The sequence below is a fragment of the Archocentrus centrarchus genome, chromosome 20 (assembly GCF_007364275.1).
Source record: "Archocentrus centrarchus isolate MPI-CPG fArcCen1 chromosome 20, fArcCen1, whole genome shotgun sequence".
NCBI classification, from domain to species: domain Eukaryota; kingdom Metazoa; phylum Chordata; class Actinopteri; order Cichliformes; family Cichlidae; genus Archocentrus; species Archocentrus centrarchus.
The window spans coordinates 19,019,361-19,032,420 of NC_044365.1; the positions used below are offsets into that span (position 1 = coordinate 19,019,361).

A 13,060-nucleotide genomic window follows, 5' to 3' on the forward strand; every position below is an offset into this window, starting at 1 on the left:
CAGGCTCCTCCAATAAGGACAGTTGAAAACTGGAGAAATAGAAGTCTGGTCTGGCTGCACATGGTAGACCAGGGATCCTCAAATCCAGGTCTCCAGGTTCGGTGTCCTGTAGGTTTTAGATGTATTCCTGATCTAACACACCTGAATCAAATATAGACGTCATTAGCAGGACTCTGGAGAACTTGACTGCATACTGAGGAGGTAATTCAACCATTTGAATCAGGTGTGTTGGATCAGGGACACATCTAAAACCTGCAGGACACCGGCTCTCGAGGCCTGGAGTTCCCTACCCCTGCACTAATAGATAGCAAAAGTTTAATGAATGTGAAGGTGAGCTTGATGTTCGCCCATCAGACCTGAATCCAGTAGATCACCTTTGCGATGTGGAAGAATGGGAGGTTTGCAGCATATATAATAATATGAGGTAACATGCAGCAGAATCTCAGCAGAATGTTTGAAACACTTTGTGAAATCCACACAGAGAAGCTGAAAGTAGAGACTACCTAGTATTTCTAACAAAATAATTTCATTGCTTTTGCTGTTTCATGACTCTGAAAATGGCAAATAGATTTATTAGGGATTTTTCTTCATGACAGAACTGTTAATACCACAGATGAAGAGCGTTCAATCTTTATTATTAATACATGCCTTTAAAAGTAATCCATTATTTTCTGCAGAAGACTTAAAATGATGCTAACTAGAAGGCATTAAAAAAGCTTGTGAGCTGGTAAACAAAATATTGGGTTTAAAAAAAATCCATAATTATGAATTTAAGAATTAAGCATTGGCTGGCACCGAGCATTCAGGATTAAATTAATTGATGTTATTCGTGCTCGTCTCTGTAACATCTGTGCCTCCGGCTCTTAATTTTTCTCCCAGCGTTTCTCACTCATGGGCTTAACGTTAGAGGTCGCACTGTTCTGAACTCATGTAAAACTTTTAATAGGTAACTGCTGCGACCTCAGAGGCCAACCTTGACAGGTTGCGATTGAACTGGCGCTGGGTGGGCGTGAGACGGTCTGCTGAAGGTTACTCAACGCAGTGATGAGAGGGTTGTCTGCTGGGACCATAATTGTAGTTTCCCCCCACCTCCTGTTGAACGGTTTTGATTAAAGATGTAAAGATGTGGAGTAGATGTGGAAGTCTAATGCAAAAAAAAAAAAAGAGCAGCTGGGCAGGTGACGAGTTGAAGGTTTTTTTTTTTTTTTTCTTTCATGGCATGCAAATGCTCTTGCAAGGACATTTAGCAAAATCTGCCCTCATTAAAAAGAACAGGACATAAATCCCAGATTTTAATTGTGCTTCAGTTCACCACATGACAATATTTCATGTTTGGTTTTTTGAATAAAAAGCAAATCGGAACCTAATATAAACTCTACAATGCAGTGAATAAAACATTTAAGATAATTGCACCCTTAAATAATCACACAGCTATAATCTTTTATCATATATGATCAACCAGTTTGGCATGTACACATTTTGCCTCAATCAGCCTTGTCTCTGGAGCTTGCTACTCCATCCCAAAGTGCCATCTGACACTGTCAGAATAAACTGTGAATTTGGCAAATGAAAGAAAATGTAGCAGTAACACTGGAAATATCTTCATTTTTATGCTCAAAAAAAATGAAGACAGTCTCATAAAAATTGCCACATAATCTATACAATGCTCACGGCATCTTTTCTAGGCTACTAATTGAATGCACTTCAGTCTTCAGTGCAGCAGGTTCTTGGAGAGTGACAAAAACGCAATGTTTTAGTTACTATAGTAGCTTTGCAAAGTCAGCATGCACTTACACTGAGTAGTAATAAATCATATTTTCAGTCATAAAATCTCTTCTTTTCTAAGAAGTCTTTCATTATTTCTACTATCAGTATAGAATTATTCACATTCTCCACTTTTTGATCTTCTCTACAGGTTTAGTGCTGCATTAAACTTTCATCTTGTGTAGCAACACTAAGGGTTGCCAGATATCACCAGGGTCTGATCATCCTTTCTTGGAACTCGTAATCACAAAAGAAATCTCGGGAAAAGTCACTCGATGGCCTCCCCTTGCCGCAACAGATTTCGCCTGTGAATCTCATTGAGGACGACATCGCTGTTGGAGCCGTCAGATATTCCGCTGTCCGCAAACACTGAGCCTGAGGGCGAACAATGTGGGCAGAACAATGTGTTATACAGAATGTATTTATGTATCCACTGTCTAAAGAACAATTAACTAGCATACCGCTGCTATGGGTGCCATCGCTGATGACAGAGGAACTTCGAGAAGTAAACTGGGCACCCGAGGTGGTTGCAGTGGCAAGAGATTGATTCCTGTTGTTCTGTGTGGCCGTCCGACTCCAATCTGTAGGGTACAGATTTGTTTGATTAAAAATAGGTTTAAAATTGGCATGTTTTTTAATGCTTTTATTGGCAAATGTTTGTACTTTGTAGTAGTATAAGCAATGCTGTTATGGATTTAACAATGTGGGTTTGCTTGTATTTTTTGCAAAAAGGCACCATAAATCCCAAACCAACTAACTGCAGTTAGTGCCTCCTTTTTAATAGTTTATCCATAGATGTACAGTTCACTATCACTGGATTAATACAGTGCGGAGACTAAAAAAAAAAACCAAGTTCTGATGTTATAACATGGATCTTTTTCCATGAGTTTTAATTTGTTGATGTTTGTTCTGTGCTCTGAAACTACTAAATTTACTCTGTTGTGAACTGAATGAAATAATATAACTAATGTTTAAACAAATTATCAGAGACATTTAGGAAACCCACCTGAGTTTTCAGCCAATCGCAGTTTTCCACAGCAAAGGTAAGTTCTCCACTGCCTGCGTACATTCTCTTTTATAGCACAGTGGAAAATAAAGACAAAGAAACCTACACAGGACAAAGAGTAAGATCGAACAGTAAGAAAGTAGCTTATAGCATACATCCATGCAATTTATAATGTACTTTCGAGCATTATGATTAATGATTAAAAAAAATAAAATAAAATCGATCCTATTTTGAAATCCAGGGTGTTTATACACATCTTACCTTGCAGAGAGTTGAATATGGAGAAAAGGTAAACAAAGGGTAAGTAGAGGGGTCCCCATGCAAACAGAGCAAACCCCCAGGTGAGCCCGAGGATGAGGACGAGGCCAGCAACGCTGCGCAGATCAGTCAAAACACTCCTGTTAGGAGCCTGGTTGTGAGGGTTCTGCTTCTTGATCCGTGAAAGCTGCACCATAACAACGATGAAGACCAGCAGGCACAGGACAAAGATCAGGAGGAAGTAGGCCACCACGCCCACATAGAATGCAATGTTATTACGCAGCCAGCAGCTACAGAGTGGTAGAAAAAACAAAAATACAAAGGGAACATTTTTAGCTTCAAAATACAGATAACTTCCTTTCTGGCTTGGTTTTCTCCAAACAGGGCTGAGTATTAAGACCATACATCTCCACTTTGGTCTCATCTTTCCTAACAATATTGTTCTAGAACTCGTGAGGTTTGTTCAGATGAAAATTTTGCAAAGCTAAGCTGTGCTTTCTCCAGGTGACCCTTCTAAATAAGTCATGTTTGTTTACTGTTTTTCTATTTGTGCTGTCATGAACTTTAACATTCAACATGCTAACTGAGGCCTGCAGAGTCTGAGATGCAGCTCCTGGGTTTTCTTGCAGTTACTCTGAGTGTTGCACAATCTGATCTTGGGGTGAATTTGCTGGGATGTCCACTCCTGGGAAGATTGGCAACTGCCTCGATCATTTTCCACTTGTGATTAATCTTTCTCATTGTAGAATGATGGACTTCAAATTGTTTCAAAATGACCTTAAAACCTTCCCTAGACTGGTTGGTTTCTTTAAGATCATTGCTGATGTCTTTCATGTTTGGCATTATGTCAACACACATCCGAACGCTCCAGACCAACAAAACCTCTGCTCTTATAAAGGTGTTCATACTTGGTGATGATCAATTAATTAAATGCATTTGATTAGCAGCACCAGGCTGCTGCTTACCCTCTTAATTCCTATTGACGCACGTTTGCTAAATAATGCCACCATTTAATATGGTGTATTTACATAAATTAAAGACCTACCAAGGACCAATTATTTTTCATTATGTCCTGATATGTAAAACTTTAGAGGGTATACTTTATTTTTACCACAACTGTATATAGATTAAGAACTAGGAACCGATTTTGTATTTTTTTTTAATGAATGCTGTTTAGGAAAAACCTGGATTCCACCTATCCAAATTTTATCAACCACTCAAAGTTCTTCACACTACAAGCCTTAGTCACAACTCACATATACATTCAGGGTTCAGTATCTTGGCCAAAAACCTGTTATACCTACTGAGCCACAGCTGCTTAAAGTTGGAGTGAGTCTGAGCAAAAAAATGCAAACATTTGACATTCAAAAAATAATTAAAGTGTAACTCACAAGTCATCTGAACTGCCATCTGTGTATTTTCCATATGTAACCAGACCATAGTTGTCTTTGTCCACAGATATCACAATAATCACAATAATAAGAGGAATACCTGCAAACAACCATGGTAAATCGAAGGAAAAAAATATTAAAATGAATTAATTCATAAATAAATATAATGAAATATCAATAATCAAGTTTGAAGATCCTACCCCAACCCATCAGGGTGAACTTCAGCATGTATCTGCTTAGGTAGGGTGCAAAAACGCGGACAATGCTGAGGTACATATGCAGGGCCTCAAGCCCTGCCCATGTGAATGATGTTAGCAGGAAGTAGTGCAGGAAGAAAGCAGTGCTAATGCAGAGCCCAACAGCTGGGTAGAGCGCCAGCCATCCATCCAGCAAGAAGACCAGGTTGAGGAAGAGTAAAGAGAAACAGAGCTGCACCAAGATCTTGGCTGGTATATCCCGTAGCAGTTTTCTACAAAGACAGCATTTATTAAAGAACTTTAGGGAATAGAAATAAGACTAAACAGTGATGATTGCTGTGCATAAAAATTCGATTCTTACGGAAAGGAAAGATACGTCAGTAATGTGATGGCGAGAAAAATAGCGGAGATTCCGCAGCCGATGTAGGTGATGAAAGTAAGAATTTGTGCTTGCTGACGGTCCATAATTCCCTGCCTGGACAAATCCTGCATGGGGACATGGCATACACAGGAAACAAATGGTGAAACAAACAAACTCAGTTCATTTCTGTTACTACTTTTTATTCATTATAAATGATGGAAACAGAACACACTAACCAGCAATATTGCAAAGGATGTGAGATGGCTGCAGCTGCAGCTTGTCTGTTCAGGAGTGGCATTGACCACAAAGCAGCCAGCAGAGCTCCAGCCTCCCCCACCACCTAAAAAAATAACAGCATCACATACAGGAATATTTATAACTGGGCCTATCTGCAACTTAACAGGTTCTGTATGAAATGTGTGAACTCACCATTCAGGGTGAAATCCCAGAATGCACAGGAGGCCGTGTAGTTTTTCTACAAAACAAGAACAAATTGTTACAGTTGATCTTTTTGAGGGCCTGCATTGTTTAAGCTCATAATTTGCAATGACATGTTATAATCATTAGTAAATAACACAAGATTGCTGATGTTTATACACATGATGTCAAGGAGTACGCTACGTGGGACCAGATTAGGACCTCAATGCAGGACTCAAAAGGCAGTACATAGCTTGGCAATGTCACAGCTTTATTTGCTGTTAAACTCAGGAATCACACTGTGAAAGACTGGGCTGGCTATGAGCCAGGAAAACATAAACTCTAGGATTTCTTAGAAATAACAAGCATGCATGGACACACAGCAAGCGGGGAACCACAGACAATAACTCAACAAGGAAGAGAGGAGAACTGAGTGTAAAAATACACACTAGGTAATTAGGGGGAGTGGAGACAGCAGGGAAGAATGGGTGAACCAAATGAGACTAATGACATAAGGGAAGCAAAACTAAACACAAAACACCCTGAACAGGGATCTTTCAAAATAAAACAGGAAAAGACCAACCATGACACAAATGCAGACTTGACAAAATATGGGGAAGCACATACACAGATGCAGACTAGGACATATGAAGAAATGGATACAGATGATAACTGAACATGGAAAGAGAACATAAGGTAGGTGAACACCATACAATGACAAAGACCAGAAACCCCCCACAAAATACGCACAACACCGAGTCAACCCCAGGACCCTGACACATGACACTCACGAGTATGGGGTTGATGTTTTGGATGGTAAACTTAATGTTTTCAGTCAGGTTGCTAATTGACAGATTGGCCACACTGGAGCCCAGAACTGCACTGACAAGGGTTTGGTTATCTAATGATGAATCCTGCAAAAATAAGGAAATATACAGGAATAGTTTAAAGGAGGATGACGTTCACTTCCACATATAGCACATAATCCATTAGATGAAACAATTTGAAAATATGACAAATCCTTATGTGTCGGTGAGAAAGCACCTTAAATAATGAATTTTTTGTGTAGAAAGTGAACTGGACTCTGTTGGCCTGATGCTGCTCTTCAGGACTGAGACCAGATGTGAGGGAGGCAGGCAGGTATACAGAACCCAGAGCAGACCCTGATCTTTTAAACCGGGTCCTGGTGGTGTCACTTAGCTGAAAGCACATACACCCACAAAATAAATTAATAAATGAGAGGTAACTCTGGTGGTAACAATTTCAACAAAAATTTAATCTGAATCTCTAAATTAGCCATTTAATTCTGCCTGAGCCTTTACACAGCTCACATAAAAGTGAGATGGTCATAAAAGAGATTCTACCTGGACATTATCAGTGTTGAAAATGTCAACAGACGTTGTTGGGAAGTTGCTCCCATCCACTGTCCTGACAGCAAGAACCAGAGAAGTGGTTGACAGGATTCCACTGCCACCAGCAACAGCCAGTTTAACACCCAGAGTGTCCACCAAACGAATCAGCCTGCAGCCAAGAAATACAACACAGACATTAGAGAAAAATCACATTTGGATGTGCATATCATCATATTTTCAATGTTTTTTGCCTTTGCTGAAAAATCTGAAAAATTATATATATTATATCTATTTATTAGTTTTTGGGCAAGCGTGCGAATTTAACCTGTTTGCAGATTGAGAGAGTGCCTCTGGGCTACCGTCCATCAGGTTACTGACAACTGTGATGATGTTTTTTCCCACCGATTGTGAAACAGAGGGACCCTCCAGAGCCTTCTCCAGTTTTTTCACCACCTGTGCCACCTTAAAATTCCAAAATGACACAGTAAATAAGGCAAATATAGCAGTTACCCATGTGAATGTTAGCTATACAACAGAACAGATGAGTGATATTTACTTGAGTGGCATTGAGCTTAGATGCATCCTGTGTTTCATTCAGCAGCTCGTTTACTTGTTCAGTTGTCTGTACAGCAGTAGAGGAAGTTGCCACAGATTCTACAGGAGCAAATCATCAAGTCAGCATGCCTATTTTCTTCCCATGAAACTTGAAACTGAATAGTAATAAAAATGTTGAGTTAAAGTTGTTGCATACCAGTCACTGTGGTGGTTGTGGTTGTGCTGATGAGGGTGGTTAGGTGGAGCGGTGTTGCAGAAGAAACCTTAGCAGTTGCACCATGTAAATCTGGACCATGATCTGTCGGAGTAGTTGTAATGGTCATGGTTGCAGTTGTAGCTGTACTGTTCTGTAAGGCTGTACCAGCTGCAGTTGTATTGTATGGCAATGTGTGATTGTTGACCACAAATGTGTAATTGTTACTGGCTGTGGTTGAACTGTAATTTTCTTCAGCTGTAGTTGTATTGTCCATTGCTGTGTAATTGTTGCCAGCTGCGGTTGCATTAGAGGCCACTGTGTAATTAATCCCAGGTGTAGTTGCATGATTAACTGTTGTGTAATTGTTGTTAGTTGTAGTTAGATTAATATCCTTGTCATCTGTTGTTGCATTGTCTGTGTAATTTTTGGCAGCAGTAGTTGAATTATACACCATTGTGAAATTGTTGCCAGTTGTAGTTGCACTGTTCATTACTGTGTAATTATTGCTTGGTGTGGTTGCACTGTATCCAGTTGTGTAATTGTCGCCAGCTGTAGTTGCATTGTACATTGCTGTATAATTATTGCTGGCTGTAGTTGCATAATATTTGTTGCCAGGTGTGGTTGTACTGTTGACTGTTGTGTAATTATTGTTAGTTGCTGTTGTACTAAAACTGCTGCCAACTGTAGTTGCATTGTACACTGCTGTGTAATTGTTGCCAGCTGTGGTTGCATTGTGCATTGCTGTGTAATTGTTGCCAACTGTAGTTTCATTATAATTGTTGCCAGTTGCAGTTGTACTGTATGCAGTTGTATAATTGTTCCCAGCTGTAGTTGCATTGTTCATTGCTGTGTAATTATTGCTAGCTGTAGTTGTACTAAAAGTGTTGCCAGCTGTAGTTGCATTATAATTGTTGCCAGGTGCAGTTGTACTGTACGGAGCTGTATAATTGTTCCCAGCTGTAGTTGCATTGTTCACTGCTGTGTGATTATTGCTAGCTGTAGTTGTATTATAATTGTTGCCAGCTGTAGTTGTACTGTTGACTGTTGTGTAATTATTGTTAGCTGTAGTTGTACTAAAACTTTTGCCAGCTGTAGTTGCATTATACATTGCCGTGTCATTCTTGCTTGGTGTGGTTGCACTGTATGCAGTTGTATAAGTATCACCAGCTGTAGTTGCATTGTCCAGTGTTGTGCGATTGCTGCTAGCTGTGGTTGCATTATACACTATTGTGAAATTAGTGGCAAGTGTAGTTGCATTATTAACTGTTGTGTAATTCTGGTTAGTTGTTGTTACGTTCAAATTGTTGCCAGCTGTACTTGCATTGAACATTGCTGTGTAATTCTTGGTCAGTGTGGTTCCACTATATGCAGTTGTGTAATTGTTGCCAGCTGAGGTTTCTTTGTATGCTGTTGTGTAATTGCTGCCAGATGCAGTTACTGTGTCATTTTGGTTAGCTGTAGTTGGAATTGGATTGTAATTGTTGCCAAGTGTAGTTGTACTGTTAACTGTTGTGTAATTATTGTTAGCTGTAGTTGTACTAAAACTGTTGCCAGCTGTAGTTGCATTGTACATTGCTGTGTCATTCTTGCTTGGTGTGGTTGCACTGTATGCAGTTGTATAAGTATCGCCAGCTGTAGTTGCATTGTCCAGTGTTGTGCGATTGCTGCTAGCTGTGGTTACATTATACACTATTGTGAAATTAGTGGCAAGTGTGGTTGCATTATTATCTGTTGTGTAATTCTGGTTAGTTGTTGTTACGTTCAAATTGTTGCCAGCTGTACTTGCATTGTACATTGCTGTGTAATTCTTGGTCAGTGTGGTTCCACTATATGCAGTTGTGTAATTGTTGCCAGCTGAGGTTTCATTGTATGCTGTTGTGTAATTGCTGCCAGATGCAGTTACTGTGTCATTTTGGTTAGCTGTAGTTGGAATTGGATTGTAATTGTTGCCAAGTGTAGTTGTACTGTTGACTGTTGTGTAATTATTGTTAGTTCTAGTTGTACTAAAACTGTTGCCAGCTGTAGTTGCATTGTACATTGCTGTGTCATTCTTGCTTGGTGTGGTTGCACTGTATGCAGTTGTATAAGTGTCGCCAGCTGTAGTTGCATTGTTCATTGCTGTGTAATTATTGCTAGCTGTATTTGCATTATAATTGTTGCCAGCTGTAGTTGTACTGTTGACTGTTGTGTAATTATTGTTAGTTGTAGTTGTACTAAAAGTGTTGCCAGCTGTAGTTGCATTATAATTGTTGCCAGGTGCAGTTGTACTGTACGGAGCTGTATAATTGTTCCCAGCTGTAGTTGCATTGTTCACTGCTTTGTGATTATTGCTAGCTGTAGTTGTATTATAATTGTTGCCAGCTGTAGTTGTACTGTTGACTGTTGTGTAATTATTGTTAGCTGTAGTTGTACTAAAACTGTTGCCAGCTGTAGTTGCATTGTACATTGCCGTGTCATTCTTGCTTGGTGTGGTTGCACTGTATGCAGTTGTATAAGTATCGCCAGCTGTAGTTGCACTGTCCAGTGTTGTGCGATTACTGCTAACTGTGGTTGCATTATACACTATTGTGAAATTAGTGGCAAGTGTAGTTGCATTATTAACTGTTGTGTAATTCTGGTTAGTTGTTGTTACGTTCAAATTTTTGCCAGCTGTACTTGCATCGTACATTGCTGTGTAATTCTTGGTCAGTGTGGTTCCACTATATGCAGTTGTGTAATTGTTGCCAGCTGAGGTTTCATTGTATGCTGTTGTGTAATTGCTGCCAGATGCAGTTACTGTGTCATTTTGGTTAGCTGTAGTTGGAATTGGATTGTAATTGTTGCCAGCTGTAGTTGTACTGTTGACTGCTGTTGTGTAATTATTGTTAGTTCTAATTGTACTAAAACTGTTGCCAGCTGTAGTTGCATTGTACATTGCCGTGTCATTCTTGCTTGGTGTGGTTGCACTGTATGCAGTTGTATAAGTGTCGCCAGCTGTAGTTGCATTGTTCATTGCTGTGTAATTATTGCTAGCTGTATTTGCATTATAATTGTTGCCAGCTGTAGTTGTACTGTTGACTGTTGTGTAATTATTGTTAGTTGTAGTTGTATTAAAAGTGTTGCCAGCTGTAGTTGCATTATAATTGTTGCCAGGTGCAGTTGTACTGTACGGAGCTGTATAATTGTTCCCAGCTGTAGTTGCATTGTTCACTGCTTTGTGATTATTGCTAGCTGTAGTTGTACTGTTGACTGCTGTTGTGTAATTATTGTTAGTTCTAGTTGTACTAAAACTGTTGCCAGCTGTAGTTGCATTGTACATTGCTGTTTCATTCTTGCTTGGTGTGGTTGCACTGTATGCAGTTGTATAAGTGTCGCCAGCTGTAGTTGCATTGTTCATTGCTGTGTAATTATTGCTAGCTGTAGTTACATTATAATTGTTGCCAGCTGTACTTGCATTGTACATTGCTGTGTAATTCTTGGTCAGTGTGGTTCCACTATATGCAGTTGTGTAATTGTTGCCAGCTGAGGTTTCTTTGTATGCTGTTGTGTAATTGCTGCCAGATGCAGTTACTGTGTCATTTTGGTTAGCTGTAGTTGGAATTGGATTGTAATTGTTGCCAAGTGTAGTTGTACTGTTGACTGTTGTGTAATTATTGTTAGTTCTAGTTGTACTAAAACTGTTGCCAGCTGTAGTTGCATTGTACATTGCTGTGTCATTCTTGCTTGGTGTGGTTGCACTGTATGCAGTTGTATAAGTATCGCCAGCTGTAGTTGCATTGTCCAGTGTTGTGCGATTGCTGCTAGCTGTGGTTGCATTATACACTATTGTGAAATTAGTGGCAAGTGTGGTTGCATTATTAACTGTTGTGTAATTCTGGTTAGTTGTTGTTACGTTCAAATTTTTGCCAGCTGTACTTGCATCGTACATTGCTGTGTAATTCTTGGTAAGTGTGGTTCCACTATATGCAGTTGTGTAATTGTTGCCAGCTGAGGTTTCATTGTATGCTGTTGTGTAATTGCTGCCAGATGCAGTTACTGTGTCATTTTGGTTAGCTGTAGTTGGAATTGGATTGTAATTGTTGCCAGCTGTAGTTGTACTGTTGACTGCTGTTGTGTAATTATTGTTAGTTCTAGTTGTACTAAAACTGTTGCCAGCTGTAGTTGCATTGTACATTGCCGTGTCATTCTTGCTTGGTGTGGTTGCACTGTATGCAGTTGTATAAGTGTCGCCAGCTGTAGTTGCATTGTTCATTGCTGTGTAATTATTGCTAGCTGTAGTTACATTATAATTGTTGCCAGCTGTAGTTGTACTGTTGACTGTTGTGTAATTATTGTTAGTTGTAGTTGTACTAAAACTGTTGCCAGCTGTAGTTGCATTATAATTGTTGCCAGGTGCAGTTGTACTGTACGGAGCTGTATAATTGTTCCCAGCTGTAGTTGCATTGTTCACTGCTTTGTGATTATTGCCAGCTGTAGTTGTATTATAATTGTTGCCAGCTGTAGTTGTACTGTTGACTGTTGTGTAATTATTGTTAGCTGTAGTTGTACTAAAACTTTTGCCAGCTGTAGTTGCATTGTACATTGCTGTGTCATTCTTGCTTGGTGTGGTTGCACTGTATGCAGTTGTATAAGTATCGCCAGCTGTAGTTGCATTGTCCAGTGTTGTGCGATTGCTGCTAGCTGTGGTTGCATTATGCACTATTGTGAAATTAGTGGCAAGTGTGGTTGCATTATTAACTGTTGTGTAATTCTGGTTAGTTGTTGTTACGTTCAAATTTTTGCCAGCTGTACTTGCATCGTACATTGCTGTGTAATTCTTGGTCAGTGTGGTTCCACTATATGCAGTTGTGTAATTGTTGCCAGCTGAGGTTTCTTTGTATGCTGTTGTGTAATTGCTGCCAGATGCAGTTACTGTGTCATTTTGTTTAGCTGTAGTTGGAATTGGATTGTAATTGTTGCCAAGTGTAGTTGTACTGTTGACTGTTGTGTAATTATTGTTAGTTCTAGTTGTACTAAAACTGTTGCCAGCTGTAGTTGCATTGTACATTGCTGTGTCATTCTTGCTTGCTGTGGTTGCACTGTATGCAGTTGTATAAGTATCGCCAGCTGTAGTTGCATTGTCCAGTGTTGTGCGATTGCTGCTAGCTGTGGTTGCATTATACACTATTGTGAAATTAGTGGCAAGTGTTGTTGCATTATTTACTGTTGTGTAATTCTTGTTAGTTGTTGTTACGTTCAAATTTTTGCCAGCTGTACTTGCATCGTACATTGCTGTGTAATTCTTGGTCAGTGTGGTTCCACTATATGCAGTTGTGTAATTGTTGCCAGCTGAGGTTTCATTGTATGCTGTTGTGTAATTGCTGCCAGATGCAGTTACTGTGTCATTTTGGTTAGCTGTAGTTGGAATTGGATTGTAATTGTTGCCAGCTGTAGTTGTACTGTTGACTGCTGTTGTGTAATTATTGTTAGTTCTAGTTGTACTAAAACTGTTGCCAGCTGTAGTTGCATTGTACATTGCTGTGTCATTCTTGCTTTGTGTGGTTGCACTGTATGCAGTTGTATAAGTGTCGCCAGCTGTAGTTGC

General features: G+C 39.6%; 2 protein-coding genes across 3 annotated transcripts; both read right to left on the reverse strand.

The window, feature by feature from the left end:
• Window positions 1–1,340: 1,340 nt before the first annotated feature.
• Window positions 1,341–10,544, reverse strand: adgrg2a (adhesion G protein-coupled receptor G2a). 2 transcript variants are annotated; one of them, XM_030756812.1, is made up of 16 exons: window positions 10,508–10,544; window positions 7,498–9,163; window positions 7,303–7,400; window positions 7,072–7,208; window positions 6,759–6,915; window positions 6,439–6,594; window positions 6,186–6,308; window positions 5,407–5,452; window positions 5,214–5,317; window positions 4,978–5,102; window positions 4,620–4,888; window positions 4,420–4,519; window positions 3,032–3,318; window positions 2,771–2,872; window positions 2,226–2,345; window positions 1,341–2,139 (listed from the first exon to the last, which is right to left on the reverse strand). In XM_030756812.1, exons 2-16 carry the CDS (start codon window positions 9,068–9,070, stop codon window positions 2,033–2,035), a joined length of 3,504 nt encoding a protein of 1,167 aa, XP_030612672.1. In that variant the 5' UTR covers window positions 9,071–9,163; window positions 10,508–10,544; the 3' UTR covers window positions 1,341–2,032. The 2 variants fall into 2 exon arrangements, with proteins under 2 accessions (XP_030612672.1, XP_030612671.1); XM_030756811.1 differs by lacking the exon at window positions 10,508–10,544 and having other exon boundaries at window positions 7,498–9,452.
• LOC115799940 (autotransporter adhesin BpaC-like) lies at window positions 9,414–11,421 on the reverse strand. Its single transcript, XM_030757230.1, has 4 exons — window positions 11,155–11,421; window positions 10,972–11,046; window positions 9,534–10,875; window positions 9,414–9,417 (listed from the first exon to the last, which is right to left on the reverse strand). The coding sequence occupies exons 1-4, from the start codon at window positions 11,402–11,404 to the stop codon at window positions 9,414–9,416; spliced, it is 1,671 nt and encodes a 556-aa protein (XP_030613090.1). The 5' UTR covers window positions 11,405–11,421.
• Between the last annotated feature and the right edge of the window lie 1,639 nt (window positions 11,422–13,060).